The sequence below is a fragment of the Pongo abelii genome, chromosome 19 (assembly GCF_028885655.2).
Source record: "Pongo abelii isolate AG06213 chromosome 19, NHGRI_mPonAbe1-v2.0_pri, whole genome shotgun sequence".
Taxonomy (NCBI): domain Eukaryota; kingdom Metazoa; phylum Chordata; class Mammalia; order Primates; family Hominidae; genus Pongo; species Pongo abelii.
Window position 1 is genome coordinate 50939170 of NC_072004.2, and position 17199 is coordinate 50956368.

The 17199-nt window shown below is 37.6% G+C and overlaps 1 protein-coding gene across 1 annotated transcript in view; it reads right to left on the reverse strand.

Moving 5' to 3' along the window:
* The window catches only part of LOC100455839 (HEAT repeat-containing protein 6-like), a 35674-nt gene that overhangs the window by 15811 nt on the left and 2664 nt on the right, over positions 1-17199 (reverse strand). The window contains 12 exon segments of the mRNA XM_054536708.2: positions 666-765; positions 1132-1338; positions 7434-7537; positions 7540-7610; positions 8343-8641; positions 10618-10755; positions 11602-11703; positions 13107-13221; positions 14054-14129; positions 14132-14168; positions 14649-14789; positions 17046-17150. Coding sequence (XP_054392683.2) covers positions 666-765; positions 1132-1338; positions 7434-7537; positions 7540-7610; positions 8343-8641; positions 10618-10755; positions 11602-11703; positions 13107-13221; positions 14054-14129; positions 14132-14168; positions 14649-14789; positions 17046-17150 — 1495 coding nt within the window.

Genomic DNA, 17199 nt, shown 5'->3' on the forward strand with positions numbered 1-17199 from the left:
CTCTTCCCACTGTGTCACAGAAAACATCCACTATTCCTTCCTTGTTACAATTCTGCCTGAAAAACTGAACTCATCAGAATGTGGTCTGATCTGAAAGCTTGCAAACAAAAGAAAAGCAAATCTACAAAAGGCAAGTGTTTATAGCACACATACATTATGTGTAGGAGGAAATAATAAGATTGCAGTTAGTAAAGATTTGAAGTTCTGGGATTCTATCTGAACTTCACAGGAAATAATGTTAAAGAAGTTAAATTTTGTATTCCAGTTTTTGTTTCCAAAAAGTAGATAATATCTATCTGTCTGTCTGTCTGTCTATCTAACCATCCATCCATCCTCTATCTATGCTTAAGATATATAAACTATCATACTCCTGAGGGGGCCTGCTTGTACCTGGCTCAATCTTAATTCTAAAGGGATACTCCGGTCGCTGCCCTGAGCATTAAACAGGCAAACTTTACAATTAATTCTCTAGCTCACTTCCACTGGGACTTGAGGGGTCGATTCTTGCAACAGCTTATACCCTTGAAAAGTTGAGAAGCAGCAGAGATCTCTTAAGAGTTGTAAAAATGCTTTGAATATATACATATATCTATATCTATATATTTTTACTAATAGTCTGCATCTGACTGATATAAAGAAGCCATCAGTTTTAAGCCACTACAAACCTTTGTGGTGAATATAAGGCTTTAGCTGGTTCCAGACTTTGGTCAGCAGGCTGAATTTTAGACGATTATAAGGCGCATTTGATACTAAATTTGCAAGGCACTGTAAAACACAAAAAGTCACTCATCAAAAGGCTTGATTAAACCACAGCATAGAAACAAATTTTGCAGCATTTAATTAAAAAAGTTTTCACACAACTAAAAATGAGCCCTTTTAAAAAAAATAATAACACTTGTATTCTCATTTGTACAACTAAAGATAAAGAAGTATTTTTAGCAAATCATTTATTAGGACATACAGAGATTATAGGTAAGATCAGACAAGTAGGTACAGACTTCCAAATAGGGTATTTTTAATAAAACTATTACTTAGTTATATTCTTAAGTCAAGTTACTTTCGGGATATGTAAAACAGTATACAAAATTAAAACAGAGAAGCCCCCTCTGGAACCCACAGTTGGTACATTACCTTAATTATCTGAGTAAGGGTCTGTGAGGATGACTCCGCCACCAAAGCTAACAAAAGACATCTGTGCAACTCTCTAATGCTGGAAGCGATCATTACGGAGAAGGGGGTAAAAGCCCTTCTGTGGTCACTGGTATCTTCAGCAACAGAAAGAAACTGCTTTGAGCCTTCCAAGACGGCAGATAAAACTTGCAGAGCACAGGCACGTGTCTGAAATTTTGGGATGATTCACATTGATTAGTTAAAAATTAGGAGTCAGATTCCCTTCTTCCTATACATATTTAATGTTCAAAGTATTTACAATCATTTTAATTGGAAGAATAAAGGCAATGGGATTATCTGTTAGTTCCTAAAAACTAGGCCACTTGCATCCCACACCTAAAAAAATAATCTTTATTTTATTTTTATTTTAGAGACAGTCTCGCTCTGTCACCTAGGCTGCAGTGCAGTGGTGCAATCATAACTCACTGCAGCCTCAAACTCCTGGGCTCAAGCAATCCTCCCACGTCAGCCTCCCAAGTAGCTAGGACTACATGTGTGTGCCACCACACCTGGCTAAAAAAAAATCTAGAAACCCATTGCTGTTAGGTTTTTTACAGTAAGAAATAAATCTAAGCTACACCATAGCACAAAAATCTGAAATCCTAAGCATGAGAATAAGGATTAGAGGCCTGGTTTATTCAAGCAGAATGCCAACTGAAAAGTTAAAGCTAAACAGCCCATGGCATAGAAAAAATACATGTGCCTAGAGTCTGTTTCCTATCAAAGTTCCTGAGAACATTATGCCTCATATTCCACTCTGAAGTATGTGTGTTCAATGTTAACTTAAATAGGACTTTAGGAACTTTGTGTACATACAACTTGGCAGACATCATTAGTGATCCAACTTTTAGAAACAGTCTTAGGAAATAACACTGCCTGCAGTGACAGTATTTGACAATTCAAAAAAGGAATACCATTAAGTACAATCTTAATGAATGGAAAGGACAAAAAGTACATCTTTGTCATGACTGCTGTATTTGTCAGGAAAGGTGTCACTGGCACCCAGATTTTCTTTATAAGGTTGAAAGATTACTTTCAATTGGTACTCGGATGATTTTGCAGTATTAAAAATCAGAAGGGAAAAGAAAGCCCAACTTTACAAAAATGGGATATAGGTAATAAGCATAGGACTATTAATATGGAATAATATTGTACTCTCTTTGGCCAGCTCATCCAAAAATGACAATTAACATTTTCAGTCAAAAAATTTAAAAGCAGGGAACCAACATTACAATTCTAGAATGTAACCTAAATAGTTACTCAATATGAAGCATATCTGAGTTTGGAGCAAAAAAGGTTTTCCCAAAAGCCTTCAATTATATTATCTCCAAACAACCAGGTAATAAATCACTAGGCAGGCCTTTTATAGAGTGGAATTGTAGAAATCTAGACTTATTGCTCTGAAGAGAAATTTGAAGTACAGTAGCATCAGAATTCAGAATTAAGCATAATTCCCTAAGGTGGGAAATTGAAAATGTATTAGGAAACCGTGTGTATATGTGTGAAAAAATGAGAGAGCGAAAGCATGAACACAAGTCAGCTGATCCAAAAAGGACTTAGATCGGGGCTGGCAAACTTTTCTGTAAAGAGCCAGTAGTACACATTTTATATTTTAGACTTTGTGGGCCAGTTTCTGTCACAACCACCCAACTCTGTGATTGTAGCACAGACACGTAAAGAAATAAATGTGATTGCGTTCCAAAAAGACTTGATTTATGGACAATGAAATCTGAATTCCATATAATTTTAATATATCATGAGATATTATTGTTTTATTTTAAAACCATTTAAACGTGTAAAAACCATTCTTAGCTCACAGGCTGTACAAACACAGGTGATGGGCCAGATTTGCCCTTCAGGCCACAGTTGGCCAATCCCTACTAGAGGCTGGTCCGAACTCAACAAGATAGATCTTATGCTAAACCTTCATTTCTTTAGAAGACAATTAAAAATCACAAATCCAACAGCTCACAAACTGAATGAAATTAAAAATCAAATGGAAAGAAATGAACTAATGTTCCAAAAGTCAAAAATTTTAGCGCAATTTTGGCATCTTAAGGGGAAAATCATGATGATCACAGATGAAAACAAATGTCATTGAAATTGGTTATTTTTTCCACTAAGTTATAAAATCTATATAGAAATTTGACACTATATCAAATTGTACTTCTCACAGTTCTGAGTTAATTTCCTTTAAATTCTGTTTAACATATCTTTGTTGTTATAATTGTTACTTAAGATACTGAATCTGGTACAAGTTTTGCTTCATTTGTTCTTATATCAATATTTAATATCTTGTTTACCAGTCCTAATCAGCACTTTCAGCAGAAATTACTAATATGCAAGCACATCATAACAGGTGTAGCTCTCCAGAGAGCTCATTTTGTTAAGTTTTTATTGTCTGAATATTTAAAATGATGAATGAAAGGCTCTTCAGTCTTACAAAAGTCAGTGTGCTCAGTTTTACTAGTGTATAGTTTCATCTCCTTAGACATGAAGGCTTGTCTAAAGCTAATAAAACGGAAAAGTACTTTTCCTTTTTTGCTACTTAAGAACATAGCAGAAATGTTTGCTGAGGTAGCCTAGTCAATCCTAATTTTTTTTCCTCTTTATGTGTGTTTGGTCTCAGAATATTTCTGGAAGGGTGACAAAGAAGTCCCTGCTGGGAATGTGTCCACTGAAGTTTCCATGTAGGACACATGACTGTTCGCATGTTATTTTATTGGATCTCACTTCCAAAGTCAGTTGTCTTTTATGTAAAGGCATTTCAACATTGTGCCAGGGACTCTGGATCGGGAGGTATCTAAGTGATATGGTTTGGCTGTGTCCCCACCCAAATCTCAACTTGAATCGTATCTCCCAGTATTCTCACATGTTGTGGGAGGGACTTGTGGGAGGTAACTGAATCATGGGGGCTGGTCTTTCTCCTGCTATTCTTGTGACAGTCTTACGAGATCTGATGGGTTTATCAGGGGCTTCTGCTTTTGCTTCTTCCTTATTTTCTCTGCTGCCGCCATGTAAAGAAGTGCCTTTTGCCTCCTGCCATGATTCTGAAGCCTCCCCAGCCATGTGGAGCTGTAAGTCCAATTAAACCTCTTTTTCTTCCCAGTCTCGGGAATGTCTTTATCAGAAGCGTGAATACAGATACACTAATTAAAGACTGCCTGTTCTTTGCTAATACACTAAGCAAAGTGTCTGTTCTTGGCTGGCCATATGAGAGAAAATCTACCATTCCATAACAGTTAACAATTCCAACTTTTCATTCTCTTTTCTAGTTATACCATCTATTATCTAGATTTCGATTTGTTTTCACTTTTTATAGTTATCTAAAAGAGCAATAAATCATCATCATGAAATTTGTAAATCAGGATAATTCTCAAGGTACCAAGACAATGGTTTGCCCTGTAGTTTGTTTCTTAAGACAAGTCTTGATGATATTCTCCATAATATGCCTTTATAACACCTAAGGAAATCATATAAAAGAAATTCTTAAATTAGTCTTGTTATTTTTATTGATAATTTGCTCTGTCCCTTTTTGAAGCATATAAGATGTGCTCCAACATGGACACGTGATCATTTCCCAAGTACCACAGCCCTGCCAAATCCTAATGGATATTTCTAAGTTTTCTTCTCCCCAATTAACCATTCTAGCATATTATGTTTCAATTTCCTAAAAGTAGCCTCTGTTTATTGTTGGCATTCTGACTGGAAGAGTCTAATCACCTTTCCTTCTGTCCATTTGTCTTTAGAAAATTTCTTAGTACACCAGTTAAAATTGTGCTTCCAGCTGAGTATGCCATGGGTCATATCAGACCTGCCATAAACTCAAAACTAATCACTAAGCACTTCAATGACAAGATAACTACAGTTGTCTTATTTAATTCTGGCTAAGAGGAACTCCAGCCATCTAACTCTATATGCACAAGGAGCACCTGAGATGACCACTTGGCCTGGAGTCATGGCAGCTCTTTTAACCTGGTCAACCCAGAATGCTGTTCCATTCTAATTACATGATCTGTTATTTTTAATTTTAATGCACGTAACTTTCTAGAAGTCTTTATGTGCATTAAGGCCAGGCACGGTGGCTCACGCCTATAATCCCAGCACTTTGGGAGGCCGAGACAGGCACATCACCTGGGGTCAGGAATTCCAGACCAGCCTGACCAACATGGAGAAATCCCGTCTTTACTAAAAATACAAAATTAGCCGGGCATGGTGGTGCATGCCTGTAGTCCCAGCTCCTCAGGAGGCTGAGACAGAATCGCTTGAACCTGGGAGGCAGAGGTTGCAGTGAGCTAAGATCCCACCATTGCACTCCAGCTTGGGCAACAAGAGCAAAACTCTATCTCAAAACAACAACAACAACAACAAAAAAGCCTGTCCTATGACATCACCAACCACAACACTTTCTTCTAGCATGTCTTGGTGCACAGTTAATCATACTATGGACAGACTGCAGAGGTATGCTCCAAGCTTTGTTGTAAACAATTAATCACCACACTTATTTAAACCCTTCCAAGCTAACACTTGATTAAAAGAATCTCTTAAGTACAATAATTTCACTTGCCATTACACTGAACTCATTTAATTTCTTTCATCTTTTAAAATCCTCTTTAAGTAGGATGACTTTTTTTATTATTATTATTTCTCTAGGATTTTCTTGTGGCTTTTTGTACTGGATCTATGATATCTCCAGAAGGAAGTTCCGTATCTTTTGCACATCTCTTGCATTCACCAAAGTTAAACAGCAAGAACAAGTCTAAAAGGTACCTAAATCAAGGAGATGGATAAGACCACTTTGCAATATGTGAAATTTCTCATGGCACTTTAAGTGAAATGTAAACACTTAAAAAAATATGAAGATATAAACATCATGAAAATTATTCCAATTCATTTTCATCAGCTATGACCTCATAACCTTTTTGTATTCATGTTCTAAACCCCCATGTCCCACATCCCCTTGGCTGGGCAGCTGTGATACAGGTGATGAAGCTGGGCTGCTTCTTGCTCCACAGCACCATCTCCTTGGCCACTGCTGGCAGCTCCCCTAGCTGGAGGGTCTTCAAATATATATTTTCAATATTTTTAGTAGCTTTTATTTCAATTACTCTAATGGCTTTATTACTGATTTATTTGCCACCACTCATTTTCCATTTTTCTCCCAGGTTCTCATTCACTATTGATTTAGTTAATTTGTAAAATTTCTGCCAGTTTAATTTCCTAGGATAAGGAGTATTTGAAATACCCTACAAGTCATTTGTGTGTGTGTGTGTGTAAAATTGAGGCTAACTTATTTTTCTTTACCTTGTAAAAGCTTCTGATGGGTCATCCAGAAATTTTCTTATATAGTAAGTTACTCAAGGAGATGACTCATATGGAATTCCAACATATTGTGGGTTACCACCCCTAACCCCTTAAGGAATAATCTTAAAAACAGAAAAGGAACAATATGCTGTTGGCCTAATTAAAACTTCTCTCTTTGTGGGTAGTTGGTTACCTGAGGACACCCAGATGCCATTCAGCATGACTTTTTAATGTTCATTATTGTAAACGGCAGGCTATTTTCCTTACTTGGTTAAGTGGCTAAATTCTGGAGAGGAATTAGCATATTCAAGCAGAGGCAAATATTTAATAAGCCATGAGATATCTTGCTATAGGTATCCATGCCTGCCAATCATTTTTTTTCTTTTTTTAAAAATAAGTTTTTCTCATTACAATATGTAAATATTTATTACACATGATTTGAAAACTGGAAAAGTTGCAAGGAAAACAACATGTTTGGGATCCTACTGTATATATAATTCTATATCCTGTGTTTTCACAGAACATTTTGAGCATTTTTGTAAGCCTTATGCATCCTTCATAGCCATTATGTACCATGATATTCTACTGAGTTGTTTAAGCCATTTCTGATGTTTTCTTATTATAAATACCACAGCAATCAACATTTTCATAAAAGGAAGAGAAGCACAGCTGCTTCAGTGCAGTTCAAGGGAGAAGGGAGACACCAAAGTTAGAATTCAGTGTGCTCAGGCTTCAAGCAAGCCCTGGGGCAGGAAGCAATCCTACATGATCGGCTTCAATGTATTATTCACATAAGCCCACTTCCTATTTTCCTGTCTGTCCAGTGGTTCTCAAGTCGGAACTTGGGTCAGTGTTACTAAGAGCTATATTCAGATCAGACAGGATAAGGCAGAGAAAACAATAAGGACCTGTAAATTTTTTTCTTCCTATTATAAAGCTTAGAGTTTAAATTCTCTTACCTTTGGAGAAGGGTCTTTCAATGTAAGAGTCATCAAGGACACTGACTGTGGGCTGCCAAGTTCAGGCATATCAGGAATAAAGGCTGACCAGTAGCCATAAAGAACTTTTTTTCTATCGATTTTATAGTAGAAAGAAAACAAACTAAGGCTCCTTGGCGAACTTTAGCTTGGTAAGACCTTTCATACCCAAGAGAAAAAAGAAAAAACATTTTTAAAAGTTTTTTTTTTTCAAATGCAAACATGAAATGGTATTTATTTCCACCAATTCAAATGATACACTCAAAAATTAAACATTCTAAATAATCCCTAAAGATGTCAATGTGTTATTAAAAATTTTTCTTTCAAACTACAATCAAAACATGTTAAGACAATTTGTTTCTATAACAAGTTATTAAGGCTGACAATTAAAAGACACAACTGGAGAACAAGAGGGCAACATTTTGATATTAGGAAACTAGTGTTAGAAACAAAACACTGCCAAGTATCCATCCATCCATTCAACGAAGATCTACTGAATGACCTATGTATGTGCCAGGCATCATGCTGAGGCTGCCAGACATAAACAAAGCCCCAGCCTTGACAAGCTAGGCAGCGAGAGACAGTTAAGGAGATAACTATCATATGTTACAAATAACACTAAGGCAGAAGAGGCTTCCCAGGGAATATGATTTCTGAGCCCATATCAAAGATGAGTAGTGGTTAGCAAGACGAAAAGGCAAAAAAGAATATTCTAAGGAGAGGAATGACATGTGCAATGGCAGATCAAGAGAACAAGTCATGTTCTGAATAACACCATGCCCCCCAGAAATCAGGCTCTTCAAGTTAAACCACATGCAGCATTCAGGTTAAGTTATAAACTTACATGCAACTTAGAATACAAGGTATAAAAATGTAACAAAATACTACTACCTCATTTTACTCTGCATGCCTCCTTCAGCATCAGAAAAGTCTGACTCACTACTGCTGACCCTTTTCCAACTGGAAGAACTGAAGGGTGAGGAGACTCCATCTTTTCCTGCAGCTCCACTTCCATCTAAAGGCAAACTCTGGACACCCAGGGAGGAGGGACACCAAGTGTTCCCTTCATGCAGGTTCACTCTGCCTGTGCCAGTGACTGGGGCTGCTTCTATTACACCACTGGATTCCTTTTCCTCCTCCTCTCCTTGCTGGATTTTCTTTGGTTTTACTTTGGACTTTTTCTTTTTACTCTGATTTTAGGAGCAAATGAAGACATATGTAATAGCTACTTCAGAATGGCTTTTCACTGAATCGTTACTTCTTCATTTTAAAGTGACTAAATATGTCCCCAACATGTAGTTTAACGAAAGAAGCAAAGAAAAAAGAAAAAAGTGGAACTTCTTTAACACCCTAAGCATCAGGCACGATGCTAAGTGCTTACTGTCTACTATAAGAAAGAAGGAATGAAATACACGAGACACAGTAAAACATGTGGCCTGGGTTTACATTGTACCTCTGTGCCTTGGGGCAAATCATTTAGCCTCTCTTGAGCTTGACCTTGCTTATCTGTAAGTATGCAGCTAATACCTCCTACCTTGCACAGGTGTTGTGAAAATATTCAGCCTTCTCAACTGGAATTTCTCAAGAGCATTAAAGCCTATAGAAAATGACTTGAGTGCCTATTTTGTCAGTTCTCCGAGTAAGATACATAGCTAGTACCACTCCACATGCCTGCACAGAAGAGACGGTAGTCCATTACATACAATGCTCATTTCAGGGCTTTGGGTCTCTGTAGAAGTAGATACTAAGTAGAAGCCAGTTTCTTTCTTTCTCTCTGTTACTTTCTTTCTGATATCCAAGTATATCTGGAATCTGTGTCTTCCTCCACGTTCTCAAAGTCTGTGGCCTTGAGGAAGGAAGTTCCCATTACTTCTATCTTGGACTACTTATTGCCCCCAGACCCATACTCTTCTATTTGCTACCACAGTGATTTTTCTGATGCAAATCTGATCACATCATTCCCCTATATAAGATTCTTTAATGAATCTCTACTGCCTACGAGATAAAAACCCAAACTCCTCAGCCTCCTGTACAAGAATCTTATCATTCGGCCTCTGCTACACAACAGCTCCACTCTTTCTCTCCCCGCATTGAAACTCTAGTCCTACTAGTTAACAAATGGGCAATATATACTCTTATTCTCTATGTCTATGCACCTTTTGTTTTATCTGCATGAAACACTCATTCCTCCTTGTCTGTACTGCTACTCACTCTGAAATCTCTGTTTAGCTACCACACCTTTAAAAAGCCTCCTCTTCCTCCTCCATTTAGACTGGGTGCCCTCAATGTGTTCCCAGAGTACTCTGTGAATATTCTAATGAAAGAAACAATAATATTGCATTGTAGTTGTTAATTTATCCATCTTTGCCTTCTCCCTCAAACTCCTAAAAGCAGCCAGAGTCTATATAGTTAGCGCTTAGCACAGCATCTGGAACACAGCAGATGTTGGGTAAATGCTGAGTGAGTGAATGAGTGAAATAATTTCTAATAAGAAGCATTTTGATCAGGTATGACATTTCTGGACGTGAATCCTTGGCATTACATCTGTAAGCTCCAGGTTCTCCAACCGAAGCATGAGGGAGATGGCAGCTATCTGGAAAGGCTGGGAAATTAGGTGAATGTAAGGTGTGGAGATGGTGCGCTGACTGGTAGGTGGGCTTCTAACGGTCTAGAGAGGAGTTGGCAAATTATGGCCCAAAAGCCAAATCCAGCCCAGCATACAGCCTGCTTCTGTAAATAAAGTTTTAGTGAAACAGAGTCATGCCCATTCATTTACATAGTGTCTGTGGCTGCTTTTGCACTGTTACAATAGAGTTAGTAGTTATGACAGAGACCTGAAGTGTTTACTAGCCTAGTAGAGAAAGTTTAGAGAACGTTCGCTGACTCCTGGTCTTGAGCATCATGGGGATGAGAATGCTTGGTTTGGGGTATAAAGTGAACGCTCATTTTTATAGCTGTTACACTGACTACACCTCTAAGAAGTATAAGATGCTTTAACTGGTACTCTGAGCATCAGATGAGTTTAAATTTACTATGCTAACAACCCTAAACTGAAATAAAATTCAAGATACACTTTTAGGGTAGTAGTGATGCAAATCATAGAAAACACACACAGCAATCTATTAAAAATAAGCCACAACTTAAATCTAAATAAACATAAATGTACCAAAGTTGGTCGAGAAGCACTGGACTCTGATTGCTGTGGTTTGATAGGTGTTCGCCCATCATACTGAGGAAGCGGAGTTGGGTATAACACAGTGGGCATCTCTATGTTTAGTCCAGGGAGTCCGTGAAACATGAATTTCTAATAATGATGAATAAGGACACACACACACACACGAAATCAAAAAATCCATTAATCATAAGCCATTAATCATAAAATAGAACTATTTACCATGTCTAGATCAGAACACTCACAGATTAATGTTCAAAAGCCTACTAAGGAAATATAAATGAGACAGAAAATAGATACCCTGAAGGCATAGGGCTTAAAGAAGAGCTGAAGCTTATCTGGGCTCCAGCTGGATTTGGTTTGGTCAGATCAAATCAGGTCTGGTTTTAGTTTCCTTATTTATTTATAAAATTTATCCAATTACTTTATCTGTCTATAATTTTTTAAACCAATTTGTCATTTTTATTTACCTATCTCCACCTATAGCTATCTCTCTATTTGATGTGGGAGCAAGAGAATGCCACAAGGAGAGAATTACTTCTTACTTTGCTGGCTGAAGAAGCTGGGTCCCCGGAGATGCTGGCCTGACTTTCCGACTGACTGGCATGCTCGGAAGCTGCCCATTGACACACGTCTTGGTTGGCCTGCCTACTACTTTACGGAGAAAACCAAGGAGAAGCACTGGGTCTTCTTGTACAAACAGGTACAACATAGTCTATAATTAAATCTTCTACAGGTCATACCCCCCTACCTATTCCCTTCCTAAGATTCATAAACAATTTTAAAATTTTGATGCACTTATTAAATGGAGATTTATTATTTTCTGTTCTTAATATTAACTGTCTTTGAATATGAACATTTTTGTCTACTCTCTCAAAATATATGTAAGAACTTTTAATGCCTCAAATTTAGCCTTAGAATAAGGATGTAAAGTGGTTGAAACAGGAAAGACAATGATCATATGAAGACTTGCCTTACCTTTAGCACAGCTAAAAGTGCTCCAAGTTCATCAGTCTGTGTTAGTTTCATTCTCCCACCATTTAGAAGTGACTGTATACCTTTTAATGCATTTTGCAATAACTAAGGGGAAAAGGGAGACCCAGTTAGAAGGCAGAATAAAATCTGGTTGTTCAGGAATCAACTCACTAGCACCACTTAGGATGGAAGAGAGACAGTCTCTAGATGATGAAAAAAAACTTTATAGACACACGCATACACACACAAAGCAGAGATGAAGATCCAAGGAGACCTGATAAACTACCATGAATTCTTTTCTGGAAGAAGAGAATAATGAAGTGGTCTTATTGTACATGTTTATAAACCACTACGTACAAATGGTGAGCAAGAAAAAAGAGAGAAGATGTTTAGCAAGAAAAATGTGACAAGGGATAAAAAAAATAGCACAGATCAGAATTGGGAAAGCTCTGTAATATGGCAAACCCAGCCCTCTTAAAAGCAAGGGGATGTATGTGGGAACAGATGATAAATTATAAAAACTTGGTTTCTGGAGGGCAATTCTGACCAAGATTGATTTCTTGACTCAGTAATCTCGTTTCTAGAACTCTCTCCTTAAGAAACACTTCCTACATTGGGATGATGTGAACTGTAGCCTTGTTTGAAATAGTGGGAAAATTTTAAAAACTTCAATTTTGATGATTATGATAATGATTATAAAAGAAGCTAACCCTCTGCTAAATGTAAAACTCAACAACAATAACAGCAGGCCCTTTGAATGCTTTATTTCATATACTTCTCATAAGAACCCCACAATGTGGTTATATCAGTCCCTTTTCAGGGAGGAACATGGAGGCTCCAAGAAGTTAACTAATTTGTCCAAGGTCTTCCAGCCATATCAGTTAGAAACTATGAGGTATATTAACAGGAACCAAACAGATGTCCCAGAGACATTAAGTTTGAACAAAACAAGAAAGTTACAAAACAGCATATTAAATATGATCCCATTTAAAGTTGTAAATATGCTCATTTACATATAGAAAAAAAAATCTGAGGGCACATAGCACAAATTGTCTTCAGTGGCTATATCTGAGCAGGAGACTAGAAGGAACTTTATCTTAGATATAAAACATTTGAAATGTGTTACTCTAAATTTAAAAGATGTTAACAAACTGTCATTTGTATCATATTTTTTAAAAAGAAATAAAATATTGCAGATATATTTGGTAAAATCTCTCTCCACTTTCATCTTAAAGACAGTCACTAGCCTGCAACTATTGCTTTTATACTCAGAAGGAAAAGAATAGTTTCCTCTAAAAACCTAGAATTGCAAAATATAACAAATAAAAAGCTTCTTGTAATTAAAACTGAAATGGTATGATTTTAGTCTTTTTAGGTTACAAACATTTCGTATATGTGTATTTCTCTAGACAAAGCTAACAGTGCAAATTAAACTCGTTAGTAACACTCTTCCAATCTGCTTCTAGACACATCCGCAACATTCACTAGATCAATGATAGTCCACTTACCATGCAAAATGTGATATCATCCATATCAGATGATTTTGGAGATTGTAAAATAGTCAGGAAAGCTTGGAAACAGACATTTTGGTAGGGCTCCTCCAAATACGGCTGTCCTGGCATACTAAACACATACAGAGAAAACAACTCAAACTCAGTCTCCTTTAAAATGAGGCTTGCAAAAGACTAATTAAAAATAGTAGTCATATAGACTATTAGAGTTGGAATTACCCTTGAGTGCAACTATGCTATGGAAAATTATTATGCTGGTTAATTAGCTACTGCTGGGGGACAGGCACAGGGCTAGAATGAATATAGAGGAAGGGTGGTTTCCATACAGAAAGGTTACAGAAGTTTGTGGCAGAAAGAGTATGGAGAAAGAAAAATCTTGTTTTAGTTCTGCTGTTCAGTCCTAGGAGGGAAATAATCCAGACAGGTCCTGTCAAGCTAGAAACACACATCTGTACCTGCCTTCCTACTTGCTGGACAGCACTGTGCTATGCAGAGACGAGTTCACATTTGTGCTGCTCGTTGTCTACTGCCTACTGTGAGAATTGAGGGTGAGCAGCTGGGGCTGTTTCCATATTCTTCAAAGAAAAGAAATCGCCCTTTACAGATACATCTCACCAGCACTTACATTTGCATGAATATATCCTTCTAAAAACTTAATATGCTTAGAATTTATACCAATAGAAAACAAAATTTTGACATACCGCACATGAAGTCACTATTACCACATTTTAGGAATATGGTCCTAGTCTATTTTTTCCTTCTTTACAAGCAATATTAAAATTAAAAAACAACATAAGATGATTTTATTAGTAAAGTACATGGGAAATGCAAAGTTAGTTATTTGTCTAAGTTGGCTCTGGCTTCAGGCAGAGGGAACTAACTACAAAGGGCCCAATAGAGGCACTATCTTATTACCATTGAGAAACTTGACTGGAGCCACATACCTGAGACATAAGTTTGCCATACAATGTACTGCAGCTCTCCTGACTTCAGGATCAGACTGAGCCAAGTCACTCAATTCATTAAGAGTCCAGTCTTGCCTAGCAGCTCTGGGAGGTACTAAGAAAAATAAGAGTCAATGTAGGTCAAAGAAAAGCTTCTAGGAAAATATTACGTTTTAGACAGATTTCTTCCTTCTTTCTTTCTCTTTTTTTTTTTTAATTAAATGGCAGTTAAGAACCAAAAGACTAGCTGTTAGATAAATGTCTCAGATGGATATGCAAAGATATGCCAAAAAGCATCAATAATGATCATTACTCCCAGCCTAGGTAGCTGTGATGCTCTTTAGTGTGGCCGCATGGCTGATGGGTAATGATAATATTAAGAATAATGTTTACTATTTACCGAGGGCCATGAACTTGACATGTATTGTCTCACTTCATCATCAGAGTAACTATTTTATACATGAGGAAACAAGGCCCAGAGTGGTTGAATAAGAATTGCTAGAGATTAGTGGCAGGATAGAAACCTGAACACAGTGTTGGCACCACAGCCTGTGCTCCTGGCCTTTCAAAGGAAGGACAAAGCACTTTAAACTACCTTTTGACATTTTGAGCCATTGAAGTACACCAGAGCTGCCAGGGCTTGAAGAATTTCCATGTGTGTCCAGGAACTACACTGACGAATAGCTGAAATAGTATATGCCAACAGGAAATCCAAGTGCTGTTCATCAACAATTACCTAACAGGACAGGAAAAGATATATTCTGATCTAACTTTTAAAAAATATTATGCTTTTATGGACATGTATGCTCACCTGAATCAAGCTGTATAAAAGAGAGAGTGTGTGTCTGTCGTTTATATGTCAAAAGGATCACCTCTAAAGGGCCTGAAAGTTTGATCAACATAGGGGCCTTCTCCCTGCCGCAAGGTCTTGCCCACTTCTTCCTCTTTAGTAAAGTAGAACTTGATAAAGTCCTTGTAACTTTTCCTTGAACTAACCAGACATTGGCAGCTGTGAATACACAGATATGAGTATTTCAATGCACTGAAATTTAATAAAACTGCCTTATACATAATAAACACTCAACGAATACACAGTGAACCAATACAACTGCTAAACACCTACTGAATCTCTAACATGACATGAGTAATACACCATGAAGACAGGGCATATCCCTGCTGTCAAGGAGCTGATAATGTCGTTGGGACAGACCAGGCTAATCCAAGTGTCAATTCATGGACAATTGAGACAAACCGTCACCAAGTGCTGGAAAGCTGGTAAAGGGTTATAGGTGCCAAAGGTGATCAGGAACATCTCCAATTGCCAGTGTTACACAGATGATACCCCTGAGAATAGTAAACATACAGAAGCTACCCCATGTTAGTTTCAAAGATTCTAAACTGAAAATAGCTTTACTCCATGCAGCAGACACTTGGTTACCTACTAGCATCCATTTCTTCCTTCCCTACTGGCAGAGTACTAATTTAATTGGATGTCCACCTCTCCCACGTGAGACCTACGGGTAAACACTAATTAGTTTAAGAGAGTGGGGCAACCTGGGGCAACCTTAACCCCCAAGGAACATTTGGCAATGCCTGTATACATTTTTAACTGTCACAGTTAGAGAGGTGCTACTGGCGTCTAGTAGGTAGAGGCCAAGGATGCTGCTAAACATTCCACAATGTGCAAGACAGCCCCTAAAACAATGATCTGAGCCAAAATATCAATAGTGCTGAGGTTGAGAAACCCCGATGTAGGCTAACTGTGGCTGCACATTGTAAGCATGGAGGGAGCTTAAGTCCTCCTCCAAGTGATTCTAAAGTGTAGTGAAGGTTGAAACTACTAGCTGGAGCCATTCACAATAAGACCATTCTCCTGCTTAAAGACTGGTTAGAGAGGTATTTATGTGACCTAAGTCTCTCCAGCAAGATACTGGGGAGTCTACTAGAGAGTTTATGGGACACGTTTCCTTACTCTTAAGTACAAGAGACACAACATAAAATAAAGTTAATTAGCTTCTGCTGAACATTAATCATTTCTTTGGTATGGGATGTCCAGAAATGGCACAGCCATCTTATGACTGTAAGAGATGCTAGCTGAGGATAACCCACATGCTGAGGATGGTGAAGGGAAAGACGAGCCTCTTATTATTAAGGGGCTACAGATGCCTCCCTTGGGACTTGTGACATGGAGTGATTCCTTTTTATTTTTTTTAAAATTGTTTAGTGACTCTGGGATGGCTTTTCTGTTTATTGCAGCCAAAAGCATCCTAATTCACATAATGCTAGTTGATATGTTTTGTGCTCTTAAATATATTCACATACTCATGTGGTAACAGTCTTAAATAAATAACTGGGGTCTTTTTATCCTGGTGTCCCCTTGGCCCCAAGCTACTTCTTATATTTTAGAAGCATCAAAACTAGACCATAAAAATGGCAGTTTCAGGAAAGGGGAAAAATATTGGTGGGAAAGAGGCAGGGGATTATTTCAATTTATTCTTAGATATATTTTGTTCAAATATATCTTCCATAAGAAATCATAAATTAGCTGGGCATGGTGGCGGGTGCCTGTAGTTCTAGCTACTTGGGAGGCTGAGGCAGGAGAATGGTGTGAACTCGGGAGGCGGAGCTTGCAGTGAGTGGAGATCGCGCCACACTCCAGCCTGGGCGACAGTGTGAGACTCCGTCTCAAAAAAAAAAAAAAAAAAAAAAAGAAAAAAAAAGAAATTATAAAGTTGGGGGGCCTGAATGATATTGGTTTACTGAACCAAACAGAAAGGCATACTTCTAATAAACAAACTTCTAGAATTCTACAGAATAATTTTTTTGGATCAGAGTTATATTTGCTTTAAAAGCATTCTTTTTAAGGCATTTGCTTTTCCTATAGCATCTCAAAAAAATAGCCTATCATACCTACTACAGATGTAGTATTTCAAAGGTATTTACTTACTCTCAAAGTTCATGATCTGAATTCTAGAGTTACACACATGATTACCTGTAATCTGTTAAGTAAATGGTGGATAAGCTGGGACACTTTGCTGACAAGATGATTCTGATTAAGAGGTACCAGTCGGCAAGCCTGGACAAGAACACTAACATCCTACCAAAAAAAAAAAAAAAGATAAAGAAGAGGTAAAATACTTATTAGT